At 31.2% G+C, this 25,883-nt stretch overlaps 3 protein-coding genes across 3 annotated transcripts; 2 read left to right on the top strand and 1 right to left on the bottom strand.

Moving 5' to 3' along the window:
* Positions 1-9,942: 9,942 nt before the first annotated feature.
* LOC107612138 (replication protein A 70 kDa DNA-binding subunit B-like) lies at positions 9,943-12,537 on the top strand. Its single transcript, XM_088503212.1, has 10 exons — positions 9,943-10,119; positions 10,242-10,515; positions 10,626-10,725; positions 10,852-11,061; positions 11,183-11,318; positions 11,410-11,570; positions 11,675-11,789; positions 11,865-12,056; positions 12,144-12,284; positions 12,370-12,537. Exons 1-10 carry the CDS (start codon positions 9,943-9,945, stop codon positions 12,535-12,537), a joined length of 1,674 nt encoding a protein of 557 aa, XP_088359338.1.
* A 718-nt stretch (positions 12,538-13,255) lies between these two features.
* LOC107612157 (uncharacterized) lies at positions 13,256-15,109 on the bottom strand. Its single transcript, XM_016313977.3, has 5 exons — positions 14,916-15,109; positions 14,525-14,600; positions 13,970-14,439; positions 13,775-13,838; positions 13,256-13,672 (listed from the first exon to the last, which is right to left on the bottom strand). The coding sequence occupies exons 1-5, from the start codon at positions 14,948-14,950 to the stop codon at positions 13,403-13,405; spliced, it is 915 nt and encodes a 304-aa protein (XP_016169463.1). The 5' UTR covers positions 14,951-15,109; the 3' UTR covers positions 13,256-13,402.
* A 5,904-nt stretch (positions 15,110-21,013) lies between these two features.
* LOC148578797 (putative F-box protein At3g25460) lies at positions 21,014-22,150 on the top strand. Its single transcript, XM_088503211.1, has one exon. It carries the CDS (start codon positions 21,014-21,016, stop codon positions 22,148-22,150), a length of 1,137 nt encoding a protein of 378 aa, XP_088359337.1.
* The last annotated feature ends 3,733 nt before the right edge of the window (positions 22,151-25,883 follow it).

Below are 25,883 nucleotides of genomic sequence, written 5' to 3'. Positions count from 1 at the left end.
ATGTCCCCAAACTTATACAAGCCTCTATCAACACTCCCTTGAAGGAGGAGTTCTTTACTTTCCTGTGATTTAATACAGCATTTATCAGCATGGAATTCAAAGAAAACACTGTTATCACAACAGAATTGATATACGCTCATCAGATTTTTTGTGATTTTTGGTACATGAAGCAGTTTTGTTAGAAGCAGCAATTTAGAACTCAAATCAGTGTTAAAGCACATTTTTCCAACATGATGAATATGTAAACCTGAACCATCTCCTATGACAACTTGCTCATTCCCTGTGTATTCTGCCTTCTCCACCAGGTTCTGTACATCATGAGTGACATGATGTGTAGCTCCTGAATCCGGGTACCAGTTTGGATCTTGCACAGTTGAAGGAGTTGTTATCACATTGCTATAGTTTGTCTTTGGCTGAGTGATCTGATTATTGTTATTGTAGGTATCTTCATACTGTTCTTTGTCATATCTGTACCAGCAGAATTTGGCTGTGTGTCCTATTTTATCACAGACCTGACATTGTGGCCTGCCATCTCCTTGCATTGTTCTTCTGCCTCCTCGAGACATTCTTCCTGTTCTGCCACGAGAGTTACCTCTAAAATTTTCTCTACCTCCAAAGTTCTGAGAATAGGACTGAGCTTGTGTGTACTGTGAGTGTTGAGCTATGTTTACTTGCATAAGGGTTTCAGATTTTCTAAACCTTGCTAACATGCTCTCATGAGCTAGTAACAGTGCTTCCAACTCTCCTACTGTTATGCTAGTGGATATTGCTAACACAGAGGTCATGACATTTCCATATTCTTCAGTCAAACCATGTAAGATTGCATTAACATGATCACTCTCCTTTATTGGTTCACCAACAGAGGCTAACGCATCAATAGTACTCTTTATCGACAGAACATACTCAGTGACTGACGTACCTATCTGGATCGTGCTCAACTTGTTCTTCAGCTGCATCACTTTGGCCTTGATCTGAGATGCAAAGTGATCTTCCAGCCTTTTCCAGATCTGGTGTGTGAGAGTGCATCCAACCATTCTTGTGGTGAAGGGATTCGACATTGAGGCCAGTAACCAAGACTTCAAAAGAGCATCTTGCCGCTTCTATTTTTGGAACTCTGGATTCGCTGAACCATTCGGAAGAAGCGCCTGAGGAACGTTTTCTCCAGTGAGATGATTCAACATGTCATTGCCTTCTATGGTTGACTCTGCTTGATCTTTCCACTGTAGGTAGTTGTTTTCATCTAGCTTCATAGATATGGGAGTTGCAACGAAGCTTAGCGCCATGATTCTCGAGCAGTCTTCAATCAGAGACTCACTTGATTGCTTGCGGAAGCTGTGGCACTGTAAGCTCTGATACCATGAAGGTATCAGTAACCTAGGTGTGAATTCTTGAAGATGATTATAGAAGCATGAGAGAGTGAGAGAGATCGAGAGTGAGGAATCAAAGAGAGAGAGAGGAGTAGTTCTGTTCTTGAGTCGAAGAACAAAATGGAAAGTAAAGTTGGCTACAGTAACAGAATGGTAAGGCTTATAAAGGAAAGAAAGGGGGGGGTAGTGTGAAGAGTGTGAGCTGGCTCTAACTAACTAGTTTCTAGAGAGTTCCAGCTTAACAGCTAACTAACAATGACTAACTAACAACAACAACTTGTACACCAGCTTGTGCTTACTCAGCTGGCTCAAGTCCAAGCATAATGTCAATACATCTATCAGAAAGAATATAATTGTAATTATTTTAGCATTTAAACTCTTAAAACTGCAAGTAAAGCAAGTTGGTTCCGATGCATTTTTCGAGTTTTGTTATAAAAATTTTCTTTATAAAAAATCAAACGAGCGACTCTTAAATATTTATATATTAAAAAAAGAGTTCAATTAGAAAGTCAATTTTTTTCCAATCAATATCAACTAATTTTTTAAAAGAATTTTTTATCTTGCATGATAAATCCTAAATGTTAAAATTTCTCTAATTTTTATTTTAAATTTTAAATTCTAAATCCTCTAAAAATTAAATTTTTATTGTTAAAAAAGATTAGTTAATAACTAGCTAAAAATTAATTTCTATACTTATTATTATTAAAAAAAAATCTGGTTTGAATATTAAGTGTCTAAACTTTAAATTCTTCATGTAAAGTAGTAGTGGGTTTTCTGGAACAATATAAGGATTGGTTTGAAGGTTATAACTTGACAAGTAAATTTGATTTGTTTGATATACGTGTACACAACTAGATTATATGATGATGTTGATATTTAAAAAAAAAAAAAAAACATTTTTTTTCTTTCTTATTATCAATTTTCAAAAAACAAAAAAAGGCTAATCTTTTCTCTTCAAGTATATATATATATATATATATATATATATATATATATATATATATATATATATATATATATATATATATATATATATATATAACTTTCATTGTGAGTTGACCATGATAAAGTTTGATCACTCTCTGAAATACAAATGTAACATAACAATTGAACAAATAATGAAACTTAATATTTCCGAAACAAGCATTGTAGTAGTAGAAGTAACATCTTACAAAGGGACAAATAGAATGCAGCCAAAATAATTTAAAAAAAAAGTTTGATAGTGAAATTAAAACCCTATCATATCATAACTATAATTTTATGATAAAAAGTTTAGTAGAATTTCTACATAGAGCCAAGAAAAGAGAGAAGCAAAAGATAGTGTCCCGTCATTTCTTAATGGGGGAAAAGATTAGCATTATAAGAAAGCAAATGAAACAGTGAATTGAATAAATCAATATCCATAAGTAGAAATCTAGAAAAGCAAGGTAGCTAGTAGTTTCAAAAGACATCAAGTCCTTTTTACTAACGTGGACTTCATTCATTCAATAAGTGCCATTGAATCTAGACTATTGGCTACCTATAATAATAACTTATCTTTCTTCAAATATATTTGCAAATATTTGAAGACTGATACATCACTTTCTCAAGCTTTCTTTCTCTTATCACAACTTGTTGTGTTACTTCTTTCATATCCATCTCGTCGTTATCTTCAACCTTTTCTTTCTCATCTTTATTATTCATTGCATTTTGAATTCTCCGTTTTTCCAAAATTTGGCCAATAATCAAGATTATTCCTTTTATAGTGGTAAGAAAGGGAAATATATTAATTGAAACACTAGGGGAAAAAAATGATAGAGGACAAAGAAAATTAAATTAAATGTTAGTTGTCATTTATTTGCTCGTAATAATAGAGAAAATATTAACCAACTTGAGTTAGTTGAATGATTAGTTTATTCATTTTGAGAATAATTTTAAATTATATATTATATATATTATTATATGTGCAATAATTCAGATATATATTCTTTAAAAAATACAAATTTATGTTAGATTAATCATTGTTGGTTTTAGAAAATACTGTAAAAAATAAAAACACAAACAGAGAAAATGTTTAAGAATATTCAATTAAATTTTGTTAATAAATACATTCTAATTAAGTTTGTATGTATAGTATATATATATAACATATTTTCTATTATCGTTTTATGAACTGAATTTAAGAATGTATATGTAACATATTTTTTTCTATTATAGTAATTATAGAGCTCAAAAAAATCGATGCCGACATTATTGGTGCTTTATTCAAGAGACGAACCCAGCACCAAATGAAGTGGGGAGAAGAGAGGAGGAGGGAAATATATATACCACCAGAAGTGCATTATTATTATTCAATATCTTATTATAAGTATTATAAAAAAAAAAATTAAGTGGATCTTATTCAATCTGAAAAATCAACTAAAAAAGTAATATAATAATTATTTAATATTTTTAAAAACTATATATGAAGCTTTATAATTAGTGCATTTAGTGAAAAGGTGGATATTAGATCAAGAACGCTCATCACCATGATTTTTTTTTTAATTATTGTTATATTATTTTGTTTTTACAAATTTAAATTTTTTGGAGAAGCGAATTCATAACCTAATATCATCAGTTTGTTAGATTTGTTTTATCTATAACATCTAAAATTGAATTGGTGAGTGTTGGTAAGTTTATATTGCATGCATGCTCAAGAGGATACCTTAATTAGCTTTTATATTCCTTTATTAATTAATTATATCATGTTAATAATAAAGCATCAATAATATTAAAAAATAATTAAAATTCAGCCAAAACAATTTAAAATTAATTTATTAATCGTTAAAATAATTATATCATTTTAGATATAATAAATATATAATTATAAATATTATATTTTACAAAATAATTCTAAATATGGTCTCTATATCATTGTCATAACTGGCAACATTTTGTGTGGTTTAAAAGTGAGACTACCGCTACACAGTAACTCGACTTTTGACATTAAAGACAACAAAAAAACAAAATATATATTTATTTAATTAATTAAGTGAGATCCACTAGGAAATGCCCACTTCATTGTTCATTCAATTCATTCTAAAAAGTTATATAGTTATTATTATATATATCACTTTCAATTTTTTTTTCTCTATCTACTACTTTAATTTATATACAGATAAATGTCATAACATCTAAAACAGAGTGACACTATTTCTAGATATATAGGTCCATTTAGATGATGGCTTTTTGAGCATATATAGATAGTGGGAGAATTTAGGGTTTTGTGATGACTTGGCTTTGCATAAGATCCAAGTAATTAAAATCATACATATATCTTTATTTGATAGTTACTACAGCTTGGGGTCAATTTTCCAGATGAGAACGGAACCGTATATTTATGGACGCTTAATTATATATATATGAAATCATAATCAACATACATTGTATTTCTGATATTTTTTCTCGATATCATCTTTTATCTTAACCTCAGAAACTTTGCACCGATTACTCTTTTGTATTCGTGTCATTATTTGGACCAATCTCAACTAGACATCATCCATGCAAAACGATACGAATATTTGTTTTACAAATATAATTATTCATATATTTATTTTTATCAATTTAAATATTATAAAATAAAACATTCGCGATAAAAAAAATAATGCTTCAAACATTAAAAATAAAATTAGAATTTAGTTTATTTTAAAGTTTTATGTTGAAAAACAATTCTGCGTGATGAAGAATGTAAAATACATAACTTTTCATATCTCACTATTATTTATCAATTTAAATTTTTAAATAAATAATTTAGTAATAGTTACATTTAAGATGTTCATCACGTGTATAAACAATCTAATTGTCTAATCAAAACTGATCCGGCCTGATTATATCGATTTTGTAATCGGATAATAAGATATAATAGGACTAGATTTAATTAAATTCAACCTTAATTAGTACAAGTATTAATTTAAAATAAAATAAACTATAACAATATATCGAAAATGGTTGGTAACCAAAGAAAATTAGCCAAAAACAGTTATAACTTACCTTATTTAGCATTCATTAATTGTTGCGACAATTAATAAATGTTAAATAAAATAAGTTCTAGCTGTTTTTTTTATCTCTCTAGCATTACCCATAATGTATATACAACTTTAAGAATATAAAGTGTCTCAAATTATGATATTCATTTTAAACATAAAATTAATGATGTATCGCTATTGTTTTTTTACAATTAAATATTTATAAAAAAATATTTTATTATTTTTTTTAATTTTATTTTCAATCGAATACCTAAATATTCTAATATAATCGTTGTAACTCGAATTTAATCAATTTAAATTAGTTCAAATTCGTTTAAAAAAAAATTAAAATTCAAATCAACTCGAATCAATTAAATTTTATTGAAAACTTTTCATTCTATCCCAAATTTTAATCAATCCAACTCATCACAAACACTCCTAATTATGTTTAATTTGCTGTTACGAAGAAGAAACCATATATATCCAAATGTAATGATCGATCCATATATTTTCAAAAACCAACTTTTCAATGATAACCATATATATGTTTGATTCATATAATTCTGTATGAAAGGTCACCAACCCAAAAGTGGGGTTTTACTAAAACGATACCAAGTTGCAAATGGTCCCCTACATGAACCCTATGTAAAATAGAGACATGTGTCGCGCCGTCACGGGATGGCGGGGCACGTGGCATGCATCTTCATAAACCGAATCTGATTTCCTCCCACGGCCACCAGTCACCACCATCCACGGTGTGAACTCTGACTTGGAAAAAGGTAAGTAGATAATGGCACCCCCTCTAATTTTGAGGCATCTTCATTCAACAATCAAATCCGTGTAGGTTATGAGAAGTGGACATGCAATCTTAGTTAAATTAACCAAGACATACAAAACTCATGAGTTGATACACTGCCATGTATATATCTTATGATCTAAAGATAAGATTTAGATAATCATTATACAAGTTTGAACAACTTTTTGTATTAGAGTTCGTTATAATATCGATTGTTTAGTAGTTTTCTTAAGAATCGGACAATTTTCGTTTATCATCTTCTAAAAACAGTATTGACTTAATTACTTTTTTTTTGTTATCATGATATTCTTCAGCCCGACAGCCCACGGGTTAAAAATTTATTCGTTGCGGATTGAGCTCTATTTAAGGATTTATTATTGGCTAATAAATTATTACATACACAAAGTAGAATATGAACCCTAATACTTATTTAAATAAACGAACGAGCTGATCACTCGACCAACTCAAGTTGGTTATTAACTTAATTACTTTGATCATCATCTTTATAAGTATGATTCATTTCGGTCCACATTTTAAAATTCTTGATATATAAATTGTACCGGATCGGAGTTAATGATCATATTGGTTATTATTAGAGCATCTTCCATGTTACCTTTTATTTCAATTTTATTTTAGATTCAACAAAAAATATCAGCATTGGTAGGATTATATATTATAAATAATAATTTAAAATTAAATGTATATTTTGTCTCAATTCAATTAAAATTAAAAAAAACCTGAACAAAAATAGTTATATAAAATGACAAATTTTATTTTAGATTCAACAAAAAATATCAGCATTTGTAAGATTATATATTATAAAAATGATTTAAAATTAAATGTATATTTTGTCTTAATTCAATTAGAATTAAAAAATAGTTATATAAAATGACAAATTTTGATTGGTTTTCTAATAAAATAATACGATTTTTTTAGTTACAAAGAGATTTGTCTTATTTCATCAATTATTTTTAATATAAATTTTAATTTTAAATTGATCTAATTCTTGTAGGTGTCAGAAATGATCTCAAGAATACCCTATTGAAGTTGCTATTTTATATCATGCATGAATCAATTAAAATGTTAAAACCATACTAAATGCATGCTAATACACTATTGAATATTATTATAGACCATGAAAATTTATATGACGCTAATAAAAGAAAAATATTAAAAGACCAATAAAATTTATTATTTTTGGTCAACCATTAATTAATCAGTATTGTTTAAAAATATATTATTATATTACTAAAATAAAAAAATTAGACTGATAATTAAAAATACTGAACAAAAACACTCTTGAGGTTTTTTCTAACTAGAATATATGGCTATTATTTATGATTGTTTAATTTGAAGTATGTGATATTATGATGGTGGTGGAGTACTCTAGTGAATTTTAAAATTGAGTATAGTGGGTGCAATGGAACATACAGGAGGGAGGTGTTTGTAAATAATAGAGGAGGCACTAACAAATATTTTATGTTAAGAATGGTGCAAATGTAGAGTTTGAAACCAACATAGTTACGTATACTTTATAAAAACAAGAAAAGACTGGGGAACACAGATTCACGCCTAGGTTTATAATATTGCTTCTTAACCTTATTAATTATTTAGTTCCAAACCCCAAGCGTGCGCTTAAAGGACGACAAGACATTAACACAACAACAATGGTGCCCGTCCTTTTCTTCTTCATTCTATGCTTTGGCGGCTTCTTCATTTTAATTTAATTCATCTTAATTAGCTTCATCTAATTAATCACAATATTTATTAATTCACCTTTAATTTATACTCCAACTCCAAAAAAGCACTCATCATCATGTGCTTTAATTTAAGTCTACATACATTTCGTAATGTATGTTGTTTAATTAACGAAAGAGTAGTACAATTAAGACGCAAATTGTTAAAGCATGTTGCACATCACACATATATATATAAATATTCAGAATGCAAACAAAAGTGGGAAAAAACCTGTTCACTGGAACATTCAGAACATGTTTAACGTGGGATATGAGTTCTATCAAGATATAATGAATCGTATGTTCCTTATTCAGGATAAATGTTTTTGAGTTTTGAAAAAAATAATGAGTGCAACTTCTATTTTAAAGATGATTTTTTCCTATCAGTTTAATCGAACCAATAACCTCTAAATAAGTATAAAGAGACTATGTCATGTTATTTGAGTTATAATTCGTTGATTATCAGTTTAATTTAAACTATTGAGATAAGTAATTTTATAATATAATATCAAAATTAATTGTGTTAGATATACATTAAAATTAATCATCAAAATTTGTTATTAATATAAAATATATATTAAAATATAAAATATATATAAAAAATAAATTAAATAATATATTTATTTATACCTAAATATATGACTAATTTTAGTAACTGAGTCAAGATGTGATTTTTATTGGTTAAGAAAAATGAGCATAAAGTAAATTAGAGATTATTATTATTATATGCATAGATTGTTTAATTTACCAACAAACTATATTATAAAATAAAAAATACGAAGAGAACTAAAAGACGAAATTAAAATAGAGATGATATTGATGATTTGGAATTTGCAGCACAGTAGCTGTTATCAAATTTTGTTTCTTCAAGTGGTAATTGTTCAATTCACACAAATGAACTTGGATACACTACTTTGAGACCAGACAGGCCAGGGAAATTTAAGAGCAAAATGAACTTCAATTTTGTCACATTCTTAAAATACGGAACATTTTCTGAGTACAAATATATAGGTCAACCTTTTACATACCATATCCATATATAACGGATATATGGAATCATGTCATATCGTTTTCATTACATAGCTTATCCAAGTTGTATACTAGCTAGTTTAATTTTTCCTTCAATTCATTTATCAACATTAATAATAATAATTTCTCTATGCGTTAAACAATATCTCGAGCTAATTAAAATATCAATACGGCGTCGCATTGCACCAATAATTAAGTACATATTGAAAATTAATTATTGGACCATCACCTAAAGTTCGAATTTTGTAGCTTAGCTATTTTTATTCACCTTTCTCAACAAGTAGAAGAGAAAAAAGATACTACTAATCTTTATAATATTAAAAGTAGAATAGCAAAACAGTGTAACAAACCCTTCCTTGCTAACACATTGACACGTGTACTCCCTATTTATACATTGCTAACACATTGCTACCAAATAAAGCTTAATAACCAATCTCATTAGAAATTTGTAGCATTTGGTTAGTTCTCAAGTTTCTCCTTCTCAGTTTGGTTTCAAGTTTGCAGCATTTGGTTACTTCTCAAGTTTCTCCTTCTCAGTTTGGTTTCTCCTTCTCTTTATAATATTAAAAGTAGAATAGCAAAACAGTGTAACAAACCCTTCCTTGCTAACACATTGACACGTGTACTCCCTATTTATACATTGCTAACACATTGCTACCAAATAAAGCTTAATAACCAATCTCATTAGAAATTTGTAGCATTTGGTTAGTTCTCAAGTTTCTCCTTCTCAGTTTGGTTTCAAGTTTGCAGCATTTGGTTACTTCTCAAGTTTCTCCTTCTCAGTTTGGTTTCGGCAATCCCAAGGTCATGCAATAAAATGAAGTTCCTGTTTTCTCATTGGTTGATAAGTGATTTGGAGGATCACCATGTTGGATTAGACATGCATAAAGTATGTTAAACTTTCCCGCTCTTTTAACACATTTCAATAGCAACTTTTTATTACAATTTCTTGGTCTGCCTTTCGAGCAGCTGGTAGTGTATATATACATGTTTGTTGCACAAGATTGTGTAGAAGGTGTACACACTTTTAGATGGCCACGCTTAGTATTTCAAATAGTGCAACCCATGGAGTTGATCGTGTGGCAGACATCAACCCGTCTAAACTAGAATGGTCCGTGGTGGTGGGCGTTGTTCGACTGTACGAGGTTCCGAGTCAGTGGAATCCGGATGAAGCTTTTAGCATCGAGATGATCCTTCAGGATGAACGGGTAAGTGTATCATGTATTGAAATCGTTATTATTTTAGTGTGCCCAGGCCTGTGGGTTTATTAATGTAATTTATTATATTAAATCTTTCTTTGTTTTTATGTGGTTGGCTTTTGTTCATATAGGGTGATCGGATCCATTGTAGTGTACCGAGGAACAGCATTGTGATATTTAGGAGTGTTATCCGCGAGCATGAAATCTATTCCATGAAGAACTTCATTGTGCAAGGCTATGGAAAGTCAGTGAGGACTACACCTCACAAATATAAACTAAGTTTTTATATGAAAACGTCTGTGTCTAGACTCACCCCTGACACATTTGTTTTCAACCCGTTTCGATTCACAAAGTATGAAGAAATTGAGGCAATGGCTTCAGTTGTCGCTCAAAACCACTTGATCGGTTAGTATTCGGTCTTTCATTCTAGGCTGTTATGGTTTCTTTAATTCTTGGTCACTTTGAACCGGAGTGAATAGTAAGTGATCAGAGTATGTTTTCCATGTCTTATGTAGATTGCATTGGTCATGTGGTAGCTAAAGAAGATGCAAGAGATTTGGTTACCAAAACTGGGCAACACACTAAACGCATGGTGGTTTACTTGGAGGATTTAGAGTTTGTTTTCTTGATTCTCCTTTTGTTGTTGAATGAATTTTGACGTGGTTATAATCTTTTTTATATTAGCTGTTTTTGTGTCACTTTGGTGGTGTTCTTATTGATGCATTCTGCCTGTGTTTTTAGGGGACATAAGATGAAGTGTACTCTATTTGGCACCTTTGTTGATGAAGTGGTTACATTCTTGCATAGGCCAGATTGTGAGCCATTAGTTATGGTTGCCCAGCTTTTTAAACCATATGTATATTTGAATGATGTTAACATCCAAAGTAGCTTTGACCCTTCTCGAGTATATTGTAATGCTGACTTCCCTGCTGTTATTAGTTTCAAGAAGAGGTATGCAAAAAATGAAAAAAAGGGAAGGTCAATTCCTTTAGTTTTTTCTCCATATATGCATAATTTTTTTTAACAATAAAAACTGTGCTGTGTTATGTTCAATATTTTTTGTGTTATGTAGTTTACTTGAGCAAGGTGATCTAGCTTCTCAGAGAATCAATCTTATCGAGAGTCATGGCCAACCTTCCGTCTCTGATGAAATATCTCGAGGAACAATTCCAATCAAGTCAATGGAAGAAGTTCTCAACTTGGACCATGTGAGCTTTTTGGTTGAGTGTTTGGGTTTAAACATTCCTTTATTTTATGTTCTGTTGATGGAAAGACGTTATGTTTTTTTTAAATGGTTAGGAGACATCATGTTGGGTTGTTGGTACCATAGTTTCTGTTGATGTGGGTTTGAAGGATTGGTTCTACGTATCGTGCAACACATGTCCCAGAAAAGTGCAGCCAAATAAGGACCGCTATTGGTGTGATCATTGTAGAAAGGTTGGGTTTAATGGTGCTCTGAGGTAATTAGATGACAATAAGGATGTATTCATGTGCATTTATTTAGCATGTGTCACGATACAAGTTGGTCTTCCTAATTGCCATTACAATTGTGTTGTGTTTATAGATATCGTCTTGCTGTCATCCTTACTGATGGTACCGGTTGTATTAAGGTGACCTTATGGAATTCAGAAGCCAAGACTATTGTTGGCAAATCAGCCAGTGAAATACGTGATCCGACTGTAAGTCTTTGTGATTAATAATATTTTCAATTATCGGCAAGACCTGTTTCTAAGTTGTTAATTGCCAAAACATAGGATACATACCCGGGAAGTTCGTATCCGAAAGCTTTCGATGCGATTGTTGAAAGGAAGTATTTGTTTAAATTGTCTGTGACGTATCGGAATATCAGGTCGGTTGACCAGCCTTACAATGTAGTTAAGATAAGTGATGATGAGTCGCTGATAGGCCTTTATTCGACGGAATCTTCGACTTCCGTTAATATTGGGGTATGCTGGCATCCGGTTTAACATGTTTTGTTCGTTAATAGACTACCTACTTTTGTTGCTTACAAGTAGTGTGTTTTGGTGGTTTAGGCAAGGGTTCACAGTTTTACAACCAGTTTGGGTGGTGGTTCTCATGAAGGGGATCAAAGTTTTAGTGCCACTTTGGATGGTTCTTGCCAATTGGAAACTGAATCAGAAGCAAATGCGTTGGGTTTTATATCTGCATTGAAGGTTAGAAGGCAATTAAAGATAATCCAAAAAGTTAATTTATATTATGTTATGTTTTAGAAGGCCTTACATTTTTTTGTGCACGCAGGACTCCCCAACTGAAAGCAAATGTGAAAGCGTCCATGCCAGTCCCGTTAAGTCGGTGGTCGGTGAGGTTGTTGACAATGCTATCACGGTAGGGATATGTACTCCAGATGGTCAAGGTTCCAGCAACAAGACATTTAAAAGAAACACTGGAAAGAGGAAGCTAGAGTAATCTTAGTTTGAGTTGTTTTGCATAAGGGTGAATTGAGGAATTAATGTTGTAAAACTAATGTTAAATATGTTATATTACATGTTGTTGCTTTAGTAGTGTAATGTCAAGTACATGGGAATTAAGTTCAAGGTGTTGTAAGTTCTAATTAGTTAGGGGTTGAATGATGAAGGTAGGTGTAAGTGGGTGCAAGGTGCATGTATGTATATTTAGCTATATATATATATAAAAGATTAGTATGAAATTTGGTTGCTGCTCATTTTAGTAGTTCATTTGTTCGAAAATTCATTAGTCAATATATATATATATATGGTTATATGAGAAAATAAAGTCAGAAATTTCAACAAGCTTTTTCATCATCTAAATTGTTCGCTGATGTTGAAATACCTTTAAAGAACAGTGTAGCAAGTGTATACAACTTGAAGTATTAGTACAATGGTTGTTTCTCTTGCTACAAAGTATTCAGACAAGAAAATTACTAATTTAAAATGAAGAATGAAGTGCAGAGGCAAAGAAAACCTAATACAATATCTCATTCAATATCCATCCTGTGGCTTTCATCACAACAGGTTAATATATATATATATATATATATATATATATATATATATATATATATATATATATGTTGGGCAATGTTTAAGAAGTTGTTTCTCTTGCTACAAAGTATTCAGACAAGACAATTACTAATTTAAAATGAAGATTGAACTGCAGAGGCAAGGAAAACCTAATACAATATCTCATTCAATATCTCATTCATCATATTAGATGATGTTTTACATCAGTTGATAACTCTAGCTCAAAAGATACATCATATATCAGGATTCAGCTCATAAAAATGTATCTTCTCACAAGACTTGCGGATGTTCTACTCTCTCGGATACCTTCGAATGTCTACCATCATTCGCAAATTACGTTTGCAGACTATCCTAAAGGCTAGAAGATCTTTTGGTTTCAGCACATGTGCCTTGCAAAAATCCTGCCATCCGAGTCCAAACCTGATATCAAAAGGATTAGTAGGATTTTGATGGCCTTGGAACAGAAAAGTAGACCCCTGTGGCGAAGGGGGACTTATTATTGTCCAAATGGCAGCATCTCCGAATGTTTTCAATATTTCTGCGAAGTCAACTGGCACATACTGTGGGCGTCATTCCAAAACAAAATTATTAATATAATTGCTAACAGGTTAAATTAATTGAACCATACAACATAGACTCATAGTAGTGTTGTGTTATTTTACCAGTCTGCTGGCTCCAATGTCACTTGGCTGGAGTTCTTTGGAGTAAGTGTGAAAAATTATGTCTCTAACATAGATCAACAAATTTGAACACATTGTAATTGTCAGATAATTGATTTCTATGATTATGTTTGTTGAAAGGAATGAAATGGGATGACAAAAGTCACAAAATCAACTATGGAGTAAGAGTCATCTTACCTCATGTGATTGTCGATTTCGACAGGATCAGCCGTGTTAGGGCCTACTACTTCTTCAACATCTGTTGACTGAGGTGAATCACCGCTACTTGAGGTCACTTGAGGTTGTTCATCCTTTTGTACGTACTTTAGATTCAAATTCAGTTCAATTTCATCAAGTTTGTCAGAGGTTAGTTGGTCTCTCACATAGAAATTTGGATTTTGGGTCAAAGCTAACTCAAAGTTCATCTTATCCCACAGGGAAAGATAAAAGAGACCAAAGCCTACATACCAAAGCTTAACTGTTACATCTCTTTCTGCTTGATAAAAGGCTCTAATTGTCTCAAATGTGTCTTCTTCTATAACTCTATTCATATGATTACCGACTAACTGAATCTTCAAGCAGTTGTCACAGTGATCAATTGCAAAACATGTATTACCAAATTCTTTTCCATATCTTGCTAAAAAGTGTTTGGGAAAATGTCTTTTGCCCTAACATCATATGAACATATTTCAGTCGCCGTGGAAATTGAAATTTAATTCTATGTAACTTAAAATTACAACAAAATCAGTTTACCTTTACTTTGACAAGACGAAACTTGATAAGTCTATCATCATCTGAAGGCCAACTATTCATTGTTGCCATAAATCTTCTGTGTTAACGAAAGGGTAAGCAATGTTAGATTGTACTATTTTCATTTAGTAAGTAACCTTTTTCACAAAAACTGATTGCATTTTCAGGAACATTCACCCATTCAGTTTTGAAGCGACTACTGTTCGTGGTAAGGGTTACGTCTTTTTTAATTTATACCCATAGATAGATATTCAAAAATAATAAAAAATTTCTCACACAAGTACCCACTTTGAAGTATAAAGCTCTGATTTTTAAGGAAGACACATGCATGTGTCTCATAGTATGCAATGAAAAATATAGAGTCATGAAAGTATGGTGGTTGAAGTTTTTTTACCTGTTAATGTCACTCCTGGAAGCAGAAATAGCCATGCCTACGCTTTGTTTTCTCTTCTGGTACCGGTCTTTTGAGGGTTAACAAGTTGAGAGTTGGTAGGGTTTAGGGTTTCCGAAATGAAGCAAGGAACCAAGTGATGCTTCTATGGCAGCGAGTGGAGTACCGGGTTCACCGTTCACATGGTGTAACATAATCTGCAAAGGATGTAGTTTAGAAGTTTTATTTCCGTTTCCTTCTGGACGAAGTTTTGGGGCCTCGGCTGATAGGCACAACCACGGATTAGACCTGGCACTAAACTCGCTAAATAGGCCTTTGCTTTGCTTAAAACAACATAAAAGTTGAGTTTGGAAATGAGGAAAAAATATGGTTTCGAGGGCGGGGCCTGTTAGGCCATGACTAAAACGAAAGTACTCTCTTTATTTATGTTTATTAAAATGATTTGCTTTAACAATAGAGAATTTATTTTGCAAAAATTGATCTCCCATACATGCCTAATATTAGTAATAAATATTCCTTTAAATCTCTCAGAAGATAAACTAAAATTAGTAATAATTCACTAATCAAGTTCCATTACTACTCATGTCAAATTAAACATTAAGAAAAATAAAATTCATCCAACATTAAACAAAAACATCAATTAAGTATTTAGTACGCTCCTCTCAACCATTTTTCAGTCATCAACTAAAAAATTCAAACAATTAAACAACTTCATAAAATGAAAACTTGAACACAAAATATACTATCAAGTTATTTTTCATGTTTTTTTTTCCGATAAGTTCAACTCATCAAAGCCAAAAGACCATGAGCAAGATCAGTTTGACAATGTACATCCCCAAAGATAAACTGATACAGAAAAATAACATAAACTAAAATAACCAACAAAATACTGTTACATCGGACATCTAAACAAACTATCCATACAACAAATAGTCACCTGCCATGACATTAAGACCCTAACTACAAACAATCACAGAGTTGAAGTCTCTAAATTATCTAATCACTACTCACCCACCTCTTACTAGCAAACTTTGTGTCCATTTTCATTATACATTCAAAAGCAAAAAAAGGATTGTGTTTCTTATGTCCCGCTTTTATTTTTTTTTTATCTATCCATCAATATACATATGATTTTGATGTGGTTATTTTTATCCATTTATAATTAATATGTCATTCTATTTTTGTTTTCATTTAAACTTATTATTTTTTTCTTCCCAATTACAAGTTATGGGTTATATAATATTTTTGCTGAATTTAATTTTAACCCAAAAAAAATCATTCAATGTATATTATTACTAAATTACTATTTTTGGAAAAAAAAAATAATAAGTACATGGACTAAAATAGTAATTAAATATTTTTATCTTTTCTTTTAATGAGAATATTTATTTAAATACTTAATTTAAATGATATTTAAAACATGCATCAAATCTGTCATTAGTTAAGAAAATGAGAAAACCAAATTTTTTGTTATGTTAAATTCTTTGGTGACAGTGATAAGCACGTTTCCTTTATCTGGTCATCGGGTCAGTCTAGCCAAAAAATAATTCAACCCGCCTGAAAACCCACTCATGAACCCGCCCCACCCATACTCTCCTATGTAAGCACTCATGTTTTATGGGTTTTTCTTATTGTTGTTGGTCTATGAGTTTCACAACATGTAAAATAATATAAAATAGTGAAAATCTTGAAAACCTAATAGTAGTCAACAACAATTATATCTGCGGAATGATTGAGCAATTCATTAGCTAATTTAGAACTGATCCAAAACCAATCCAAATGCAATCAAACTATTTCAGCAACTTATAACCAATTCAACATTTCAATTGTACCAAGAAGCCAAAGCTGAATGAAGAAGAATGAAATAGCTTGAAGAACAAAGACCAACAAAGGAATCTTAGAAGAGAACAGAACGAAAAAATCTGAATATACCTCTTTATTATTAGTGTAAGAAAAAAAGATCCATACAAAATCAATGATCTAAATCTCTCTCTTTACCTGATTAGTCATAGCTATTTATACATGTACTTCAAAATTATTATGCAGATCGATAACCAAGTTGAGAACACTAATCTTAACAAACCAAACTTAAAAGTAGAATAGCAAAACAGTCTTCCTTGCTAACACATTGACACGTGTACTCCCCATTTATACATTGCTAACACATTGCTACCAAATAAAGCTTAATAACCAATCTCATTAGAAGCTATTTACACATGTACTTCAAAATTATTATGCAGATGAATAACCAAGTTGAGAACACTAATCTTAACAAACCAATCTCAGTCTTCTTGGCTTTTTATTTTTTTATCTTTGCTATCTTTATTTGTACCTTCAACAAATTCATCCAGTGCCATACTTATGCCTAATCAGTTCAGCAACCAGTCAACATTTTATGATTTAAAACTTACAATTAATCAACAACAAAATATAAAGAAAAAAGCATAATCACAGTGCAGCTAAGCAATCAGAATCAAACCATAAATATCTCATAATTACGAAAATTTCAGCAGTCCATCAGAATGCAATGAGGCATGCACCATATCATCATCAACATTTTAGAATCAGGAAATCAGCTACTGGAATCACCAATCCAAAATTAGAATAAATCAGCATCAACATCTGAAGGCAGGATTAATAAATTGAACAATTGAATTTAAAACTCATCAACAGAAAGAATTCAAATAAAGAATCAAGAAATTAATATCTGAACAATCAGAATCATAAAAAAGACACCACATGCAGATTGAGAATAAAGTTCAAATTTTAGAAGAGTCGAGTCCGAGAGAGTTACTCTGAGACTTTAGACCTGAGGGTTTAACATTTGAAAACTTTGGCCATCGTGATAAACTGCAACTGCGAAACACCACACGCAGAACAGAAGCAACGACGGTGAGATACGGTGTGAATTGGACAACCAGAAACGATGCCGGCGAGGAAGGGAGTAGCAGACACGCGACGGGGGTCAGAAGCAGAAACGACGCAAAAGATGAAGGTAGAACCCGCGACGACACACGACGAGGATTGGAGACACGGCGACGACGACCCACGGCGAGGAGCAGAAAATCATTAACGACGACCCAAGGCGAGGAGCAGCGAGGCAGCGACAGAGTCAAAGAGGGCGACAGATAGACAAGGAAGAGAAGGGCTCGGTGATCACAACTATGTGGGGCTGTGTGGCCTGCGGTGGCTATGGGGTGGGTGGCTGTGGGTGGCTACGTTTCTTTTTGAAAGTCTCTGCATTTTCAGAGAGTAGAGGCTAAGAGGGGTGGGAGTGGGTTGCGGGTTTTGGGTTGTCATTTGTTTTATTTTATTTTTTTTGTATTTTTTTTCCTAACCTATAAAACCGGGCTCTTATGAGGGGGGGGGGTATTCGAACCGTAATCCTTTAATAAACCCCCCGGATCAGGAGATTCACCGGTTAATTTCCGGTTCAACATATTTTCTGTTCAGTTTTTTATCAGCCAGCCGATCCAGCTCGGGTTCGAAAACTATCTTATAATGGGGAGTGACTCTTTTAACAATTTGAGAATCAACCATAGTTAGTAAAGTAACCTGTTGATTAATGCTCTGATGGAAGCCATCATTTCACATTTCATATTTTAAATGAGGCTCATTTGTTAACACAGATACTTTATGCACACCAAGTACAGTTTATAGGTATCTATTGTTTTACTACTTAGAGTTAATAATACCCCAAAAGAAAAAGTAAATGTCATTGTCAACCATTAATGTTTGCTTTAAAAGAAAACATGTAGTCATGTAGATTGTATGGCTTCTAAATAGCAAAGTCACAGAGTTGGTATTGTCTTAGTGATTGATGTGGTTCCATCCATTCTATTAATTGCACCAACTTCTTAATAACACCATAGATTTATAACAGATGACATAAATCCTAATTTAAAAACCTATTGAATAATGTTGGATTAACTTTTGTTTTTGATCGCATACCCTAAACATAGCCACTTTAAGAATTTGATAGAATTATCGTCATTTTTTATAAATATTAGTTATTTGAAAATAGTAATATAATCACATCATATGCAAGTTATGAAAAATAATTAGAAGTTTTAATTATACTCCTATTTTTTAAATATATAATTGATTGAGATTATATAATATTTAGTGATTAATATTTGAGTAAATTATGTTATACAATATATTTTTTTTATCTTAGTTATCAGTTATCAGAGCTATTTTAAATATTATTTATATCAATATCAACAGTTATTTTTTAAAAAAATTCTCTAATTATATATTGGACATAATTAAATAAATAACAAAGATAAGATTAAATAAATTTGTTGAATTGATACATTTTTCGTCTTTCAATAATAGTTAAAAGTTTCAAAAATAGTCATCAAGGTTTATTTTGTTTCAATTTTGTCTTAGGATAAGTTTTTCCTTTGAATTAAATGTACTCTTCCTGAATAATTTTTTACACAATTTTACAATTCTTTATTTATAGTTTTGTTCTCCTATACTATATAAATTATTGGGCATAACACAGCTGTGAAGAATAATAATAATAATAATAATAATAATAATAATAATAATAATAATAATAATAATAATAATAATAATAATAATAATAATAATAATATTTTTGACAGAAATTAAATAAGTTAATGATTTTTATAAACATGGTGTTCAAATGCTTACCAAAGGGACATTTGATCGAAATCAAAATAATAATATAATCACATCATATGCAAGTTATGAAAAATTATTAAATATTTTAATTATACTCCTATTTTTTAAATATATTATTGGTTGAGATTATATAATACTTTAATGATTAATATTTGAGTAAATTATCTTTTATACAATTTTATTGTCAACGATATATTTGATTCAAATTTAAAAACTTTAAGGATAAAGGTGAAACAAACTAAAACTTAGAGTATTCCTAAAATTTTAAACGAATTTCAGAGAAAAAAAAATATACTTTATCCAAATTTGTAATTATCATCTACTTACAATTCTAAAGCCTTTTGGAAGAATTTTGTCAAAAAAATTTTGAAAATACAATTTTATCGTTAACAATTAATATGGTAATTTGAGTCTTGCTCCTTAAAAGCTCGACTTTATTTATCCATCCCAACTCTTTCACTATTTAGTATTTTACAAGGTCATTTTGCAAAGATTAAATAAATTTGTAGAATAAATACATTTTTTGTCTTTCAATAATAGTTAAAAGTTTTAAAAATAGTCATCGAAGGTTTATTTTGTTTTAATTTTGTCTCAGGATAAGTTTTCACTTTCAATTAAATGTACTCTTTGTGAGTAATTTTTTACATAATTTTACAATTCTTTATTTATAGTTTTGTTCTCCTATAATATATAGATTGTTGGACATAACACAGCTTTGAATAATAATAATAATAATAATGACAGGAATGAGGATAATGATTTTCATAAACGTGGTGTTCAAGTGTTTACCAAAGAGACATTTTATCGAAATAAAATTAATAGTATAGTCACATCATTTGCAAGTTATGAACAATGTGTAAAAATTTTAATTATACTCCTATTTTTTAAATATATAATTGGTTTAAATTATATAGTAATTTAATGATTAATATTTTAGTAAATTATCTTTTATACAATTTTCCTATCAACGATATATTTGATTCAAATTTAAAAATTTTTTGGATAAAGGTGAAACAAAGTAAAATTTAGAATATTTCTTGAATTTTAAACAAATTTCAGAGGCAAAAAATATACTTTACCCAAATTTGTAATTATCATCTACTTACATTTCTAAAGCCTTTTGGTAGAATTACGTAAAAAAATCTCTAAAATACGATTTTATCGTTAATAATTAATATAGTAATTTAAATCTTGCTCCTTAAAAGCTCAGCTTTATTTATCCATCCCAACTCTTTCACTATTTAGTATCTTACAAGGTCATTTTGCACTTAATGTTAGCTAAACCATGCAAGACCTAAAACTTGTGAAATTTATTGCATCTGAAGAAGGTAGTTGTGCTTTCAAAGACATATTAACATTCTATAAATGGACTTCAACAAGCATTGGTCACCACAACATATTGTTTGGAGTTTGTCAAGTACTCTATTTTACACTTTGTAATCCTAAGTATGAGTGATATACCTCCAACAGAAGTTGAGGTTCCACAACTCCCTGATGAGATTATAAGTGAGATCCTCTATTTATGTGACGCTCAAACCATTGTCAGTTTCAGTGCTACTTGCCGTTATTGGAGGCAAAGGGTAACTTCATTTGAATTTCTCAGTCAAATCTCAAGGATATGGAAAAGGCGTGGCTGCTCACTATTCATTCACTTTGGGTTTGCATCTCCTGTGATCACCTCGGTGGATTGGATAATGAAGATTGATGCCGTTACCGGGGAAACCGGCTACCTCAACTTGCCTTTTCTTTTAACCCAACACGGTTGGTTTCAGCTCATTGGAGTCGAGATGGGAATCTTCTGTATCCGTTACTCCTCCCTTGGAAGGAGAAGCCACTTGGTGATTTGGAATCCAGTTTTTCAAATCCCTCGGGTACTAGATGATCCTTTGCAAGGTGGTTATTGTGAGGGTGCTTTCACTTATGCCTTTGCTCACTTTCCTAACAGTGTTCATTATGCAATTTTGCATGTATTTAAAGATGAACCCGAAAGCACTGCTTACACTTTAACTATGTATACAAGTTTCACTAGGAATTGGCATGTTAGAATTGCATGTCCTTCGTATGTGCAACGGTTGGATCATTCATATGTTGCAGCCAGTGGTGTTGTGTATTGGCTTGCTGACCGTGAAGACAATGATCAACCATACATTGTATCTTTTTCATTGATGACATTGACTTTTGGCCAAATTTACGTCCCTCCTCAAGCTACGTCTCATTGTGGTTGCCTTTTGGTTAGAGATGGATGTCTATGTTTGGCATCAAATAATCACACAATCTATTCATACAACTCAGTTATATGGCAAGTAAGTGACACCCATGGAGGTGTTAACTGGTCACAACTATTTACATATAATGGAATAGGTACTTTGTACGTGCCAGCTGTCATGGTTGATCATGATGTTATCCAAGTTATGGAGAGGCACCTACAACTGGTTGGGGCTCAAGTCATTGCGTACTCTCAGTTTTTTATGGTTCGATATAACCCCATTGAAGGCACAAGAAAGAGGCTTCATCGGGTTTTTTATGATAATTATGTTAAGATTAAATCTATCCATGCATATGAAGAAACTTTATTTCCTGTGTGATGGATTACCTAGAAAGTTGTAATAGCCATGCGTTGCTCCAAACTATGCTTCCTAGGACTTAGGGTTTAAAGCTTTAAGGGTTGTGTGCTATTTAGAGTTGGTTTTAGTGGAAAACTATGTCTTTGCTTATTGTGGTTTGTTTAGTGTGTATGAGTGTTACCACCAATGTCATATATTGGTTCGACTTGCATTGTACAACGAACACCATGCATGGCATTGTTGGTTCGTTTGTAGTATTTATCCTTTATTTTTAAGTTCATCTGCCTTATTTGTGTTGTAAGGGTTTGTATTTGAGTTGGTGCAAAGTATTTTATTTATTATGCTGTGTTTTTATGATTATATACTTCGATGGGTTTGAAAAGAAAATGTTCGATTTCTTTCTCTTAGAAAGACACAACACATAGTGAAAGTTTGCCAAATAGTTTCCAATTGTATACCGTATTTGATGAGCAAGTTATATTAAAAATATCAAATCTTAAAGGGCAGCTTTGAATGACTCAAGAGAGTTTGATTATGTTATGAAACAACTTTGGATAAATGAAAAAAAAAATATTAGTCACACCAAACATAGCATTCAAAATCAATCTTAATGAAGTTGTTTGGAATAAAAAAAAGTAAAAAATAATATTGTTTACATAAAATTGTCCTAACATTTACTATCATAATCAAAGAGTTCTTCGAAGAAAGGAAATAAACGATTTTATCATACACACACACAATCCTAATAATATTAAAAAATGTTTGACAAAACTAAAATAATATTGCTATGCATGCACCCCTAGCATTATCACAAACAGGATAATACTTTGCATGTTAAAGCACCGTGTTGTTAGTGTATTACCAAAAGTTATTACATTTAATGTTGGTTTATGTCCATCCTACTTGATTGCTAATGAACTATGCTAAATGGGTGTTGACTTTCTCAAGATATTAGAGGCTAGGTGTAATTATTACTTAAGTATCTACTTTTACTTATATGTATATTTATTAGTTTGCCTCTTTTTACACTGCACTCACTAATTATTATCAAGTGGTTCAAAATAAAAAATTAAATGAAGATGGGACATGAAATATTGCTTCAGGTCATTTCTAAATCTTTTCTTACTTATTGTGGAGTAGTTCAAGACAAAGAATTAAATGGAGATAGATATGAAAGATTTCCTCCTGTCATTTCAATCTTTCTTACATTGCCTTTAGTATACTTAAAACTTAATAGATGTTAGCTTAATATCAAAATAAGAAGTAGAATTTTTGTAAGATATGATACCATTATTTATAATCTAGATTTATTAAATTTTTTAAATATTATTTACTATTTTTGTAGGAATTATTAAGTCATTCAGGAATATAATATATAATTATATATACTATAAAAAAAATTTTAAATTCTTCATTATGCACTATGCAGCGACAAATTCATTATCATATCATCTAAAATTCTCTTAAGTATATAGTCAATGGTAATGATTATTATAACAAAATGAATTAATAGAGATAAATTAAAATATATCAAAAAAAATTGCTAAAATTGCAGCTAATTATTTTTTGCAATTAAGTATTATAAAAAAATAATTCTTAAATTGTCTAATCGGTGAAGATGGTTGTTTATATCATCATTTATTTTTTTAAGTTATAAAAGTTAGCTTCTTTATTTGCTTTTTGCCACCTTCACTATTTAACTTGAAGTTTGCATCATCTACTGTTTCATTTTACATCTATCACATATTTGTCAGGTTGCCAATTTGAATGAAGGCTAATGCTACATTTAAGAGAACTATCTAAAAGTAGTGAAAGATAAAACAATAAAGCATGCAACTATGTATTAAAAAAAATATTTTCAAACCTTAACAATACACATCAACTAGCATAGATAAAGGTGCCCATATATGATGGAGCTAAGAAGAATTAATTCCTCAACTTAAAGAAACTAAACTAACATTTGGTTCCGGATCAAAAAAATAAGACGACAAGTAGAATGGCATCTTCTAAACTTTTGTATGATTTATCAATAAGTTCCAATAAAGAGAACAAGTTAAACATAATGGCAAGGTTAGAAATGGGATAGTATAAAATATCCTTTAGGCCCCATGTGATTTATTCCTAGCCAAAATTTATGTAATAGTTATGTGCAAACCGGTTATATGCCAAATACTAAAGCCCTGGTTGCATGCTTCATTACATAAGTCATGTCACTTCTTTGAACAATTTGATTGTTATTGTCCGAACAAAAAAAGAAAAATGTTTCTTGATTTAGCTTCCATGTTTTGTAATAAATAGGCACTACCACCACACTACCCTTATGCACAACTTTTTCATCTCCACTAAAAACCTTAACCTGCTCATCTGTTCAACTAAAGGGAAGCATGAGTGACATAGCTCCCACAAAAGCCTACCCTTTAACTCTTCCTGAAGAATTAATCTTTGACATTTTTCTCAAGAGTGATCCGAAAACATTGGTTGCATGCAGAGCTACAAATCACTACTGGAGGGACAAATTGAATGCGATTCCATTTTTGCAAGAGACACACTCAAAGTGGAAAGCAAGAGGCCAGTTCATCTATCTTCATTTTACTCTTGGACCTTTCAATCAAAGGCCTGATTGGATCATGAAGATGGATGCTACAACAGGGGAAGCCATGCAGCTTGCATTGCCTGTAACAATAAATCCTGGAGGTTGGTTTCGAATAATTGGCACCGCAAACGGCAATGTATGTATGCGTTTCTCCTCTACAGGTAAAGCACCTCAAATATTAATATGGAATCCTGCTGCTAATACATTACGCAGTATACGTGATCCTACTCAACACTTTTGCACTATGTGCACATTCACGTATGCCTTTCTATACTATCCTGGGTCTTCTAAGTATGCAATAGTTCATATATTTAAAAGGAATTTAGGCGATCAGGATTCTTGGCTAACCATGTTTTGTGCTGAAAGCTCCGATTGGCAATATGTTATTCCTTGTCCCAAGTATGTAAAGAACTTAGATCAAAATTGTGTGACCAGTGATGGAGTTGCCTTTTGGTTGAGTTGGTCCATGCATGACTCAACATATCCTTCCTATATTGTTTCATTTTCCATTGCAAACAAGAGTTTTTTTACTATACCAATACCACATCATATAGTGTCACATGATCATCGGCTCTTGATATATCAAGATTCTCTTTGCATGGTTTCCAATAGAGATACTCGTGATGGGTATGAAATAAATATGTTCAGAATTCTTAAAAATGGAATTCACTATGCATGGGAAAAGATTTTCACATTCACTGGCATAGGAAGCCTAGAAAACCCTGTTTTGATTCATGAAGAAGAACTTATTTTGTTAAAGAAAACCCACAGAGAGAGAAATGCACTTATGCGCCGTCCAGAAACATCCCAATTCATGTTTTTAAGATTTGATCCACTAAGTCAACATAAGAAGATACTCAATGCTCCATTCTATCTGGGACATGTACAACTTATATCAACGCACGTTTATTCACAAGGATGCTTTCCAGTGTGATCACTTGTGGTTTTAGGCTAGATGTGTTAGATGGTACAATGTGAAGTGTATTATTAAATGTAGCAACTACTATTTAAAAGACCGTGGCAAGATCTTATTTAACTCACATGTCGCTTATGATGCAAAGACATTAGTGTTTTCCCAGTTTTAATTATTTCCAATGTTATATACTAAGTTTAAGTTCAATGCTATGTAATTTAAGTCTTTTTGTGTGTATTTTAATATTC

This window comes from Arachis ipaensis, chromosome B1, assembly GCF_059453495.1.
Source record: "Arachis ipaensis isolate K30076 ecotype BB chromosome B1, ASM5945349v1, whole genome shotgun sequence".
NCBI lineage: Eukaryota > Viridiplantae > Streptophyta > Magnoliopsida > Fabales > Fabaceae > Arachis > Arachis ipaensis.
Note: the sequence above shows the minus strand (reverse complement) of the source record. Positions and strands in the feature narration are given on the sequence as shown.

Excerpts from the sequence above, each read along its gene's own strand:
- LOC107612138 (XM_088503212.1), top strand. The coding sequence starts at position 9,943 with ATGGCCACGCTTAGTATTTCAAATAGTGCAACCCATGGAGTTGATCGT. Across the intron at positions 11,319-11,409 it reads AAGTTCTCAACTTGGACCAT|GAGACATCATGTTGGGTTGT; the intron begins GTGAGCTTTTTG and ends TTAAATGGTTAG. Across the intron at positions 12,285-12,369 it reads GTTTTATATCTGCATTGAAG|GACTCCCCAACTGAAAGCAA; the intron begins GTTAGAAGGCAA and ends TTGTGCACGCAG.
- LOC107612157 (XM_016313977.3), bottom strand. The coding sequence starts at position 14,950 with ATGGCTATTTCTGCTTCCAGGAGTGACATTAACAG. Across the intron at positions 14,440-14,524 it reads TTCGTCTTGTCAAAGTAAAG|GGCAAAAGACATTTTCCCAA; the intron begins GTAAACTGATTT and ends ATATGATGTTAG. Across the intron at positions 13,673-13,774 it reads ACATTGGAGCCAGCAGACTG|TATGTGCCAGTTGACTTCGC; the intron begins GTAAAATAACAC and ends TGACGCCCACAG.
- LOC148578797 (XM_088503211.1), top strand. The coding sequence starts at position 21,014 with ATGAGTGATATACCTCCAACAGAAGTTGAGGTTCCACAACTCCCTGAT.